Here is a 14,354-nt window from a genome sequence, read left to right as displayed (position 1 = left end):
GACATTACTGGCAACAACGTTGCCTATGGGCACAAACCCACCGTCGCTGGACCAGACAAGACTGACAAAAAGTGCTCTTCACTGACGAGTCGCGGTTTTGTCTCACCAGGGATGATGGTCGGATTCACGTTTATCGTCGAAGGAATGAGSGTTACACCGAGGCCTGTACTGGGGAGCGGGATTGATTTGGAGGTGGAGGTCATGGTCTGGGGCGGTGTGTCACAGCATCATCGGACTGAGTTTGTTGTCATTGCAGGCAATCTCAACGCTGTGCGTTACAGGGAAGACATCCTCCTCCCTCATGTGGTACCCTTCCTGCATCTCATCCCGACATGACAACGACACCAGCCATACTGCTCGTTCTGTGTGTGATTTCCTGCAAGACAGGAATGTCAGTGTTCTGCCATGGCCAGCGAAGAGCCCAGATCTCAATCCCATTGAGCACGTCTGGGACCTGTTGGATCGGAGGGTGACATGGAATTGTATTGTTTTTTATTACAGTAAAAAAAAAAAATCTTTACAGGAAAATGCCATGGGTACTATCTGATGTGTGGAGACATTTCACTGCAGCTAATGTAGAAGAAAAAGCTGTGTACGTTTGCAAATACTGTGCCAAAACATTTGTTGAAGAACTCAAAGATGCAGAATCATCTGGCCAAGTGCATAAAGTTCCCTCAGCGCTCACAACAAACAACCTCTGACAAAAGTCCCTCTACTTCTATTTGAGGTGAAAATGATGAATCAGACACCTTATCGACAGCAACAGCTCATGGTCCTCCTGGAATCAGAAGTTTTTTGACTCAATGGAGGAACTTAGTCAGAGAAATGCTGATGAATGTCTTGCTTGAGCTTAGTATGCAACTGGTTCACCTCTGATGTTCACAGGCAATTTGGAAATGATTTCTGAATGTTCTTCACCCAGCATACACCCCTCCAACTAGACATGCTTTATCTATTAATTTGCTGGATGCAGAGTTTAACAGAGGTCAAGTGAAGGTCAAGCAAGTCACAGAAAAAGCTGACTGTATTGCAATCATCTCTGATGGGTGGTCGAATGTTTGTGGGCAATGTAACGGTTTTGACTTGAGGTTATTTATAGGGGTGCCAGGTAGGTTGTGCCTACCAGAGAAAACATTGGTGTTTGGTTTTGGTTTGGGCTGAATGAGAGGGGAATGAGTCAGAGGTCTGCCAGCAGCCATGGGCTCGTGATGCGCGGTCATGAAAAAGTTACCTCTCGTTCCATTGCTTTCCCACAGACAAATMAATTCTCCTGTTGGGACATTATTGAACATTTATGATAAAAACATCCTAAAGATTGATTCTATACATCGTTTGATTTGTTTCTACGACCAGTAATATAACTTTTTGGAATTTTCGTCCGACATTTCCGCTGGACTTGAGTTTCGATTTGTTTACCAAACGCCCTAACAAAAGGAGGAATTTGGACATAAATGATGGACTTTATGGAACAAATCAACTGGAACTGGGATTCCTGGGAATGCATTCTGAGAAAGATCAAAAGGTAAGTGAATATTTATAATGCTATTTCTGACTTATGTTGACTCCAACATGGCAGATATCTTCTTGGGTTGTGTATATCGTCTGAGCGCCGTACTCAGATTATTGCATGGTTTGCTTTTTCCATGAAAAAAAATTGAAGTATATCTTTAAATCTGTGAATAACAGTTGTATCTTATATTAATGTTTATTATGAGTATTTCTGTGATTTGATGTGGCTCTGTGCAAATTCACAGGATGTTTTGGAGGCAAAGCCAAATGTAAACTGAGGTTTTTTGGATATGAATATGAACTTGATCGAACAAAACATACATGTATTGTGTAACATGTTGTCCCGGGAGCGTCATCTGATGAAGAATATCAAAGGTTAGTGATTAATTTTATCAATATTTCTGCTTTTTGTGACTCCTCTCTTTGCTTTGAAAATCGCTGTATGCTTTCTGTGACTAGTTGCTGACCTAACATAATGATATGTTCTGCTTTCGCCAAAAAACCTTTTTGAAATCGGACACTGTGGTTGGATTAACGAGAATTTTATCTTTAAAATGGTGCCTAATACTTGTATGTTTGAGAAAATTGAATTATGAGATTTCTGTTGATTGAATTTGGCGCCCTGCAATTTCATTGGCTGTTGGCGAGCGGAACCCCAGTCCTAGACAGGTTAATATTGGGAAAGTTGAAAAATAAATATAGTAGGTCTAGCCTGTAGAAAATTGATGGGAACCTCGTCTTTCTATTAACGGCCATCAATCGGTTTTCTCAAGCAATTGCAGCCTATAGAAATGTAGAGCAACATGAGCTCATGGGCTGTTTGATGACATTTTCGAATACATTTGCATTGATGTCAGAGTGATTAGAGGAACAAAAGAGTGCTGAGTACAAGGAAGTTAGCAAGTTTGGTAGGCTACTAATGATCAGCATCAGAGCTTGGAGAAACCTAATTACTGTCAAATCAAATCAAATTTTATTGGTCACATACACATGGTTAGCAGATGTTATTGCGAGTATAGCTAAATGCTTATGCTTCTATATCCGACAGTGCAGCAGTATCTAACAATTCCACAACAAGACCTAATACACACATTCTAATAAAGGAACGGGATGAGAAGTATAAAATATATGGACGAGCAGTGACAAAGATGCAATAGATAGTAAAGAATAGATAGTGAAGGATACAGTATACAGTGCATACATACGAGATGAGTAATGCAAGATATGTAAACATTCTTAAAGTGGCATTATTAAAAAGTGACTATTGTTCCATTTATTAAAGCAGCCAATGATATCAAGTCTGTAGGTAGTCAGCAGCCTCTCTGTGCAGGTGGTGGCTGTTGAACAATCTGATGGCCTTGAGATAGAAGCTGTTTTTCAATCTCTCTGTCCCAGCTCTGATGCACCTGTACTGACCTTGCTTTCTGGATGGAAGCGGGGTGAACAGATAGTGMCTCGGCTAGTTATTGTCCTTGATTATCTTTTTTGCCTTCCTGTGACATCGGGTGTTGTAGGTGTCCTGGAGGGCAGGTAGTTTGCCCCCGGTGACGCATTGTGCAGACCACACCACCCTCTGGAGAGCCCTGCGGTGCAGTTGCCGTATTGTGACTAAACGGTCATGTGGAATTTGACTGCCTTCATGACTCGTGACTGCCAGTGTGGTGGTAATACGGTCACCCCTCATCCATAGGGCAGGCGTTGCCATGACGTCCTTGCTCTCTGCTGGCGAGACGAGCAGTAGACAACAGAGAATGCTCTATTGAGCACACTGAAAATTCAACGTAGCTCCCTACCTGCTGCTATATTTAGCTCCAGCCCTTGATGGGATTGGCAACTTGCAAGGCGGTTTATTTTCTGTTCCATTAATGCCTGGGTCTGTCTGTCTCAGAAATCGTGAAGATGAGGTAGACCTTGAAGTAAATGGTGCTTCAGAAGCCAGCTAAGGCGCAGGATGTTAATTTAGGAAGCCGAATAGCACTGAAGGACTGGGAGAGGAGAGTCATTAACGGAATGAGATCCAGCAAGGCTTCTCTCAAGGCCTCTGCAGGCGGCTGGGTTAGCTGTATTACACTGCAACGCCTCAGGGTTGTTAGGATTCAGTGAATACATCCACTGTCTAATAACAGCAATCTACAGCACACCAACCCAGCGGACACAAGTGGTGGCTGAGCTAACAACATACAGCGCCCCTGTCAAATCTGCCACAAGTATTGCTTGGCCAATCAATCACCAATCAGAGAAGTGTCTTACAAGGTCGCATGAGAGGAGAGAGTGTGTGCGTGGAAATAAGTCAACCATGTATCATAAGGAGAAGGAAACAAAGCTAACTATCAGCTAGATAGATGCACATTACAATAGCTGTTTACACAGGCAGCCCAATTCTGATATTTTCCCCTATTTTTGGCAAAAGAGCTGATCTGACTGGGCAAAACACCAATTAGTGAAAAAAGATCAGAATTGGGCTGCCTTTGTAAACACAGCCATTATCACTTACCATGATGGTGTTGGTCAGATTGCCACCCAGAAACCAAAACTTTGCTTTCCCCAAAGACTCAAGAGTAATTAGCACAGCATCAAAGCTGCAACAATCTCACAGAGTGACCAGCCTAACGTAGACAACACACTCCTGGCCAATAGGCCCTAGATCCACAGAGAGCAGTCTGATTTGGGCTGGATCCAAACGTGCCCAGCCATTCCATGATACGCTAGGCACAATTCATACATCTAAGAGATGTTTGACTCACCTGACAGTCAAAGTCCTGGAAGTTCCGCCCATTCTGCAGAGAGAAGAACATTTGTTGATGAGTTTAAGTCATAAACGAGTGCCAGATCTCTTAACCTTCTAATCTAGAGAGTGAGAAAAAGAGAGCTGAGTAAGCACATGAGGGTAAAAAGCTCCTCTTCTCTCCTCATTCATTATCCCTCAGTATTCCATTCTGCTCCAAGGCCTTCTGAAGATCCTGTAGAGCCACAGCCATCACTAGGAGGCAGAGGGCAACACGAGCCATCTCAGATCACTGTGTGGAGTAGATTACCTCTAGTGGCTGATGCCAGGTTCTGCCTCTCTCTGTGTGTGTGTGTGTTTCACGCTGTGTTGTTTGTGTCATTACTGTCCTCATACTGAGCCCTCCACCCACCCTCATCATTAGAAGTGATGTACTGCTGGAGAGGAGAGTGGAGACACTGAGCAGATGTCGCAGAGCTAAAACAGGATCATTACTGCAGATAGGACCCTTACACAGTCAGAACAAACACGCTCTCACTCACGGGCACATTCCCCACTACAGTTAGTCAGGCCATATCTAACAAGGCAGGGTCAAGGGGTTTAAGCTTGCAGAGTGGTTCAAGTGCCTCAGCCACCCACCATAGTGTAGTGAGCAAAGTGAGATGCTGTTTTAAAACTTATGGTTGATTCACTGTGAGATCAAATATAGCCCCACTATGCAAGCCCTCTTCCTGACAATGTAAATCTTTTATCAGCTCCAAGTACCTGCTAACTACCAATACAGTCTCATCTAATCTACCATTACTTATAGTGCGGCAGGTAGCCTAGCGGTTAAGAGCGTTGGGCCATTAACCAAAAAGGTTGCTGGTTCGAATCCCCGAGCCGACAAACTCGGTCAAAGTGCCCTTGAGCAAATGTAAATATAATATCATTACACTTTGGCTCAGCCTCTCATATCATCATCTCCTCCAGCCTGGTTTCCAAGGGTTACCAGCGCAGCAGCAGCAGTCTGGGCTATGTCAGCACTGATAACATGTAGATGTGGAGATTGACAGAGCTGTGCATGGACCCTCTGTTTAGATGTAGTTCTTGCAATGGCTAAATGATCAGGCGAGGCTAGTGAAAGGTGAACCTATGTAGGAGTAGAGTGTGAAAGTGGTAGTTAAACACTAGAACCACCAAAGGCCACTCTGCTCCTTCCCTTACTTTACCTAAATATTTGTATTTTACATTGCTTAAGTTGTCAGAATTGTTTAAAATCACAAGCAGAAAAGTATTGAGGTTATTTACCAGTTTCCCCCCCCACACCTATTACTACCTTAAGGGGCCAAGACAAATGCCCCGTAAGGCGTTGGTACCCAGGCGTTAATGTGTCCTCCTCTGTCATGACTGTCCTGTGAGGAGCCAATGGGTCAGATCAGCTTGACAATGGTTCACCGTAACCAAACCTCTCTCAKCCACAGAAGATGGGAGGAGGGAGCTGGTGGGGGTTGACAGTTCACAGCCTGTCATAAATTAAAGAGGACTCTTTTCCACTCCAGTATTAATCAAAGGAATGTCTTTGTTAATAACTTCTTAGGGATAGGGGGCGACATTTTCACTTTTGGATGAATTTGTGCCCAAATTAAACGGCCTCGTACTCTGTCCTAGATCATATGATAWGCATATTATTATTGGATAGAAAACACTTGGAAGTTTCTAAAACTGTTTGAATTATATCTGTGAGTAAAACAGAACTCATATGGCAGGCAAACTTCCAAACAGGAAGTGAAAATTCTGAAATGGGTCGCTGTGAAAGGCATCGCCTATTCAATTGTCTTATATTTATGGATCTGTATGCACTTCATATGCCTTCCACTAGATGTCAACAGGCAGTAGAACGTGGAATGAAGCATATAGCTTGATGTGGGACCGGATGAGAGCCAATGGAGTGACTGGTCAGGCATATTGCCAGTTCATGGCCACGCACACTACGCATGTGATGTCCTTGTCTGCAATGCGTTAGATAGACATGAAGAAATGCTCCGTTTGGAACGTTATTAGATATATATGAGAAAAACATCCTGAAGATTGATTCTCAACTGAGTTTGACCAGTTCATTCGATTTGTAATATCACTTTTTGAAGTTTTCGTTCATTAGCGTAAAGTTCGATGGACACGTGAACTACACATGCTAGCCAAAGTTGCTAATTCAACAGAAGTAATGGACATTATAAAACTATTTATTGTGGAACTAGGATTCCTGGCACTGCATTCTGATGAAAGATCATCAAAGGTAAGGGAATATTTATGATGTAATTTCATATTTCTGTTGACTCAACATGGCGGAGAATGGCTGAGCGCTGGCTCAGATTATTGCATGCTGTGCTTTTTACTAAAGTTATTTTTTKAATCTAACACAGCGGTTGCATTAAGAACCAGTGTATCTTTAATTATATGTTAAACATGTATCTTTCATCAAAGTTTATGATGAGTATTTCTGTATTTCACGTTGCCATCTGTAATTACTTTCGCTATTTTCGAGCCATTTCTGAACATGGCGCCAATGTAAAACCACGTTTTGTGGCTATAAATATGCACATAATCGAAAAAAAACATAGATGTATTGTATAACATGTCATATGACTGTCATCTGAAGAAGTTGTTCAAAGGTTAGTGATTAATTTAATCTCTATTTGTGGGTTTCGTGAAAGCTATCTTTTCTGTGAAAAAATGGCGGTGTGTTTTTGGATATTGTGGTGAGCTAACAAATATTATGTTGTGTTTTCGCTGTAAAGATTCACAAGATGTTTATCTTTCATTTGCTGTATTGGACTTGTGATTTCATGAAATTATATTTTAACAGACAGTATTTCCACCGAAACTCTAACAGTTTCTAAAGCGAATACTGGAACAATATTTCTAACATAAGAACATGGGGAATGGTCAGAGATGATCTACAGAAAACAAATGTCATATTGGTTTTTATTTTGTGATGTCATTAAAAAGTTTTTAAAGGAAATACTGTACCTTGGAAAGTATGTCCCCTTTCCATCCTTAACGTTGTATATGAAATATGAAACATTATGAAATTATTTTTGAGGAATGTGATTTTAGGAGCCATAAGAGCATTTGTCTTCTATAAACTGTGCACAGTAAGTAGCTATGCCCCGAGTGAGGTCAGAGAGCATGTCAGTCTGATGGAACAGCCAGAGTGTGCATAAAAGGGTTGGAACAGAAATGAATATTAGACCAGAAAAATGTGAGGCGGTAGCCTACGTTTTTTAAAATGGTTGGAACTTTGATCCTCAACACGAGGRGAAGAAAGTCAACTCACCTCCCAGATTAGACCAGAACATCGCCAGGCTGCAGCTGCGAGTGTAAAGTGGTTCAAAATCTGACTATCGACACAATGTGAAGAAAACGCCTCTCTCGGACAATCACTGGTACGGCTGATTAGCTGTCAAATATCTAGAAAAGCGACTAAGTGGGACTATCCTACTACTCTTCAAATCATCCTGCTGTACTACTCTTCTCAAATCACCTTTTACGCTACTCTCATCACCCAGTGGGAACCATTGACACGGCTGGCTAGCCAAGCTCTTGACAGGAGCATCTTCCAGAGTGAACAACAGTAGAAGAGACGGGTCCGGACCCTTTCGGACAATCAAAGCCTTACAAGCATGCCGCTYAAAGTCCATCAAGCTTCCTAAGGATGGCTGGTTCCGACAGAGATAAAGGCCGAACGGTATTCACACATAAATACATTCATGATTTCTTACTCCAAACGGGTGGCGGTTCATGTGCAAAGTATATGATTACTGTGAGAATAGTTCTAAAATGTATCAATGATAAGTGTCCATTTTTCTCTCTCTCTCCCTCCCTTTTCTTATTTATTTAGGTTGATCACAGTAGATGAATCTGATGCGTATGCTAATGAAGACAGCTGACAACTTTCTCTAGCGGATACTTACATAATGAAAGGGGTATATGGGTTTTAGTGTTAAGGAAAGTGTGTGTGTGCGCGTCTCTCTCACTTGGTAGAGCATGGCACTTGCCATGCCAGGGTTATGGGTTCGATACCCATGGGGGACCGGTATGAAAATGTATGCACTCACTAGTGTAAGTCGCTCTGGATAAGAGCATCTGCTAAATGACTAAAATGTACATTTGTGTGTGATCTTTCTGTCCACTCACCTTATTTGTGAGCAGGGGCTTGATCTCAGTCAGCTGCACATCCTGGAGCTCATCCATCGTAACTTAGGTCTGACAGCTGTCAATCACACCTGGGGGAGACAGAGAGGAGTGTCAGTCTTCTTCACAGGAAGCAGTTGTAAGCTACTACTACCACCAACTTATTTCCCTGACTTCAACTCGATGAATGATATCCACTATCCTTCCATCATCAAAAGAAGTCTGAGGAGGAGGACAGCAAACTCCAAAAAAGGAGAAACCAGCGGCACTGTTGCTATGGACACAGTGAGGCACACAGCCAACATTTGAAAACGGAGCCCTTTAAAAACATTGTTCACTGACAATATAGGAAAAGGGATGACATATGGAACGACTCCAGTGATGTCATTTCAGCAAGCCAAGACTCCCACAATCTGAGATTGAAATAGTTTATGTAGTTAGAAACAGGTAAGATTGGCATTCCTGAAACATTTTGTTCAAATTACATTTTATAAACTGAATTGCTTTCATGGCGGATTGGCATGAATAGTTTTTTTTACTAATAATTATCCAAATCTATTGGTTTCTACCCAAAGTTAAAGGAAATGTTGTGATCTATTTAATAAACACCAAAGACCAACAAAATGGATAAAAGAGTGTGGCGGTATAGCAGGAACAGCAGTATTTAGTGGTCAAACCATGGTACTTTCACACTACTTTAAGGTAAATAATGCAAGCGACTTCAATTACTAATTTCTCTGAACAGGGGGGAAAACAGTCACCAGATTCACAGGGAATACAGAAGCAATACTCCAAGCCACAGCTTTATACTACTTATTAAACAGAGAACTGATACTGTATACTGGTTGGGCTGGGATTGGCATGGGGTGTCCGTGGYTGGCTTTTTACCCGTTTTGGATGGGGTTCTCATGGCTTACTCATTTGTAGCAAAACATTTTGTCAAAATCAGATCTTGGGTACAGTATTTATTGAATATGATCTGAATCCTATGAATTAAAAATCGSCAATTTGGGTGCAATCAATTAGCTTAATTTCTCAGCGATAAAATGTTATTTAAACAAAAAATGTGTCAGGAATGCCAATCTTACCAGTCTAACTACAGAAACAATTTGATATAGTGGGTGGCAAAATACTCTGTCTTGTGCTTTTTGATGGTGGAACGACCCAGTGGTGTTGACTGAAGCTTTCTGCAGTTCTAGTACCCACAGAATGAGAGGAAAACTGAAAAAATAGGATTTAGTGAATGAGAGAGCAGGACGAACCCTGTTAAAGAGTGATGGAGAGCACTAGGGAGAACATAAATGAAGTAATAACATGGAAAGGGAGCGTTGATGGGACCATAAGTATTAAAGGAGACCCATCAAACTCCCCACAGTATATTGTCACTATAACTCCTACAGCTCTATTTTATGACATCCATTTCCAATGTGAATGAGATTCAATTGACGTAGTACAGCCTACTTATGTAAAACCCTAAAATGGAACACTAGGGCAGTTTTTAGCAATTCACTGGCAGACATTTGAACACTCACAGTGCACCAGAATCTCTAATATTATTGCACACTGAGGGTGCACTAAGAAAGGGAAAATAAATGACACTGATTGACATGCCAATTGCAGACAACGCTGTGCTCAGAGACAGCCAACGTCATCTCCCTGTCCTTGTCCTGTCGCAGTAGGGGAGTATATGACAGCGTGTCATCACTGTGTGACCAATGTCTGAATGCTAGAGCAGGTGAAATGAGCCAGAAGAGAATGGGACAACAATCTGGTGAAACAGGATCACAAGCAGTGGATGTCCTCCTTACTGTGATGAATGTCCAGTGGTTTTGTGAACACGCCTCTCTCTCTGTGCTGCTCTGTCTTTTTAGTGAACATTGCCAAGTCTGTTCCAGTTCCAAATCTAACAAGGCAACAGTGAACATGTTGTCCCCCACGAATGATGCAGCATGTGATTAACTGGTCCTTTGTAACTCAGTTGGTAGAGCATGGCGCTTGTAATGCCAGGGTAGTGGGTTCGATTCTCTGGACCACCCATATGTTAAATGTATGCACGCATGACTAAGTTACACTGGATAAAAGCATCTATACAATATTACTAACAAATTTCAGTTAATTACTTTAGCTCCCGCCTTGGGCCAATCAGTGTAATTTTATATACGCCAGATCTCTATGGCAAGACGCATCATTCACCCAAGTTGTCAAAATCGTCCCAGTGCTGTCGTAGATATCGTGTGACTAACATACGAACGGAGACAGATCCACAGTCCCCTCCCCGATTTCATTGTGGGGAACAATTATATGTGGGGTAGATGAGTGCTCATTGTGTAGAGCCAGAGCAAGATGAACACTTGCCCTGATGATAACTGCCAGCATGCTTCTGTCACACAGTCCCTCACAAGCGCTCTCACACATAATCTGGAATGCATTTTTCCAGACAGAAAACCAACTGATTTGAAAGTGTAGGCTGAAAATAGAATGCAGCTTAGATGGGAACTTTGATGAGCTCTTCAGCCTTGCTGCTCTTACCAGAGGGCAGAGAAGTCAACAGAGCCGACCACTCAAATCTCTTTCCATAGTACTGAGTCAACAGCAAACTATAAGTGGACGGAGGGCAAAGCAAAATATAACAAATCTCAACCAAAACCAGACCAGCCAAGTATACTGGATATTGGAGGAGATGAGGCAATATTCCACATGCTTTCAAGGATTTGAGGCAGGATCCCACATTTCCTTCAATGTGGCAAAGCTAAAGTTGGACGCAGCCAGGAGGAAATCTGTAGTGGGGCTGAGGATGGATGCCCTGACCCAGAAGATTAAGGTTACTGTAGACTCCACCAGGCTTTCACCTCACATTTGGTATGAAAGCCTGTAGAAGTTCTTGTCAGAAAGAGGCTAAAAGAATGTGGAGTATCCAAGTCAGCATKCSACTGCTGGCTTGCTTCTGAAGCTAAGAAGAGTTGGTCCTGGTCAGTCCCTYGATGGGAGACCAGATGCTGCTGGAAGTGGTGTTGGAGGGCCAGTAGGAAGCACTCTTTCCTCTTGTCTAAAAAATATCCCAATGCCCCAGGGCAGTGATTGGGGACACTGCCCTGTGTAGGGTGCCGTCTTTCGGATGGGATTTAAAACGGGTGTCCTGACTCTCTGAGGTCATTAAAGATCCCATGGCACTTATCGTAAGAGTAGTGGTGTTAACCCCGGTGTCCTGGCTAAATTCCCAAACCGGCCCTCAAACCATCACGGTCACCTAATAATCCACAGTTMACAATTGGCTCATTCATCCCCCTCCTCTCCCCTGTAACTATTTCCCAGGTCGTTGCTGTAAATGAGAACATGTTCTCAGTCAACTTACCTGGTAAAATAACGGATAAATAAATAAAAAAATGCAAGTATTTTGCTCCTCCCAACAAATGCAATAGGCACGTTCAAACAGAAGCTGAGATACGAAACCGAACACCAATTATTTTCCACGGGTGCCCACTTGGGGTAGTGCCATTTCAACCAAACTACATTTCTGAAATATCAATTTTCTAAAATATAGTATGCTAGCACCATAAATTAGCTTACTCTGTATAATTTGTGCTACTGAAGAGGGATGGAAGGGGTGGTTGACAAAAAAATAAATCATACAATGGTCTACTCACAGCCAATCAGCCTGCCTACACTAGAGGTATTTGGTTTAGAATTTTAGGACCCCTTTGGGCGAGCGGTGGGCCAATGTCAACGTTGTGAACAGAGTGCCCGATGGTGGGGGTGGGGTTATGGTATGCATTTTATCGACGGCCATTTGAATGCACAGAGATACCATGAAGATGGTCAGTTCTTCCATGGCTTGCATACTCAGTCATTTCCCTAATTTAGCATTTTTGGGATGCTCTGGATCGTCGCGAACAACAGCGTGTTCCACCTCCCTCCGACATCCAGCAACTTTGCACAGCCATTGAAGAGGAATGGGACAACATTCCACAGGTCACAATCAACAGCCTGATCAACTCCATGTGAAGGAGACATGCCGTGCTGCGTGAGGCAAATGGTCACACCAGATACTGACTGGTTTTCTAATCCACACTAGAGGTCGACCGATTAATCGGAATGGCCGATTAATTAGGGCTGATTTCAAGTTTTCATAACAAATCGGAAAATCTGTATTTTTGGACACCGATTTGGCCGTGCAATGAAACAGCAATATTTAGACTTAGGGTTGCCACCCATTCGATAAAATACGGAACGGTTCTGTATTTCACTGAAAGAATAAACATTTGTTTTCAAAATGATAGTTTCTGGATTTGACCATATTAATGACCAAAGGCTCGTATTTCTGTGTTTATTATATTTATTTTTTATTTTACTAGGCAAGTCAGTTAAGAACACATTCTTATTTTCAATGACGGCCTAGGAACGGTGGGTTAACTGCCTTGTTCAGGTGCAGAACGACAGATTTTTACCTTGTCAGCTCGGGGATTCGTTTTTGCAACCTTCCGGTTACTAGTCCAACGCTCTAACCACCTGCCTTACATTGCACTCCACGAGGAGCCCGCATGGCAGGCTGACTACCTGTTACGCGAGGGCAGCAAGAAGCCAAGGTAAGTTGCTAGCTAGCATTAAACTTATAAAAAACAATCAATCTTTACATAATCACTAGTTAACTACACATGGTTGATGATATTACTAGTTTATCTACCGTGTCCTGCGTTGCATATAATCGATGCGGTGCCTGTTAATTTCTCATCGAATCACATCCTACTTCGCCAAACGGGTGATGATTTAGCACTGTCGTTGCACCAAACCTAACCATCACCTCGCTTCGCGTTCCTAGGAAACTATGCAGTATTTTGTTTTTTTTACGTGTTATTTCTTACATTGGTACCCCATGTAATCTTAGGTTTTATTACATGCAGTCGAGAGGAACTACTGGATATAAGAGCAACGTCAACTCACCATCATTACGACCAGGAATACGACTTTCCCGAAGCGGATCCTCTGTTTTGCCCACCACCAAGGACAATGGATCGGATCCCAGCCGGGGAACCAAAACAACGACGCCGTAAAAGGGGCAGACGAAGCGGTCTTCTGGTTAGGCTCCGGAGACGGGCACATCGCGCACCGCTCCCGAGTATACTACTCGCCAATGTCCAGTCTCTTGACAACAAGGTTGATGAAATCCGAGCAAGGGTAGCATTCCAGAGAGACATAAGAGACTGTAATGTTCTTTGCTTCACGGAAACATCAGAGTCGGTACAGCCACCTGGTTTCTTCACGCATCGCGCCGACAGAAACAAGCATCTTTCTGGGGTAGAAGAAGGCCGGGGGGGGGGGGGGGGTATGCCTTTAAATTAACGAGACATGGTGTGATCATAACAACATACAGGAACTCAAGTCCTTCTCTTCACCTGACTTAGAATTCTCACAATCAAATGTCGACCGCATTATCTACCAAGAGAATTCTCTTCGATTATAATCACAGCCGCATATATTCCCCCCCAAGCAGACACAGATGGCCCTGAACAAACTTTATTTGACTCTATGTAACTGGAAACCACATATCATGAGGCTGCATTCATTGTAGCTGGGGATTTTAACAAGGCTAATCTGAAAACAAGACTCCCTAAATTCTATCAGCATATCGATTGTGCAACTAGGGCTGGTAAAACCCAGATCATTGTTATTCTAACTTCCGCGATGCATATAAGGCCCTCCCCCGCCCTCCTTTTGGAAAAGCTGACCACGACTCCATTTTGTTGCTCCCTGCCTATAGACAGACTAAAACAAGAAGCTCCCGCGCTCAGGTCTGTTCAACGCTGGTCCAACCAATCTGATTCCACGCTTCAAGATTGCTTCGATCACGTGGATTGGATATGTTCCGCATTGCTTCAACAACAACATTGACGAATACGCTGATTCGGTGAGCGATTTTATTAGCAAGTGCATCGGCGATGTCGTACCCACA

General features: G+C 42.8%; 1 protein-coding gene across 8 annotated transcripts in view; it reads right to left on the bottom strand.

The window, feature by feature from the left end:
- Positions 1-14,354, bottom strand: part of ndrg3b (ndrg family member 3b) — a 68,406-nt gene that overhangs the window by 30,802 nt on the left and 23,250 nt on the right. For all 8 annotated transcript variants that reach the window (XM_070444460.1, XM_070444461.1, XM_070444463.1 and 5 more), the window contains exons 2-3: positions 8,411-8,499; positions 4,254-4,286 (exon numbers count right to left, since the gene is read on the bottom strand). In XM_070444460.1, coding sequence (XP_070300561.1) covers positions 4,254-4,286; positions 8,411-8,467 — 90 coding nt within the window. In that variant the 5' untranslated portion in view covers positions 8,468-8,499. The remainder of the gene's footprint in view (positions 1-4,253; positions 4,287-8,410; positions 8,500-14,354) is intronic.

This window comes from Salvelinus sp. IW2-2015, linkage group LG7 (assembly GCF_002910315.2).
Source record: "Salvelinus sp. IW2-2015 linkage group LG7, ASM291031v2, whole genome shotgun sequence".
NCBI lineage: Eukaryota > Metazoa > Chordata > Actinopteri > Salmoniformes > Salmonidae > Salvelinus > Salvelinus sp. IW2-2015.
This window is presented reverse-complemented; position numbering and strand designations above follow the sequence as displayed.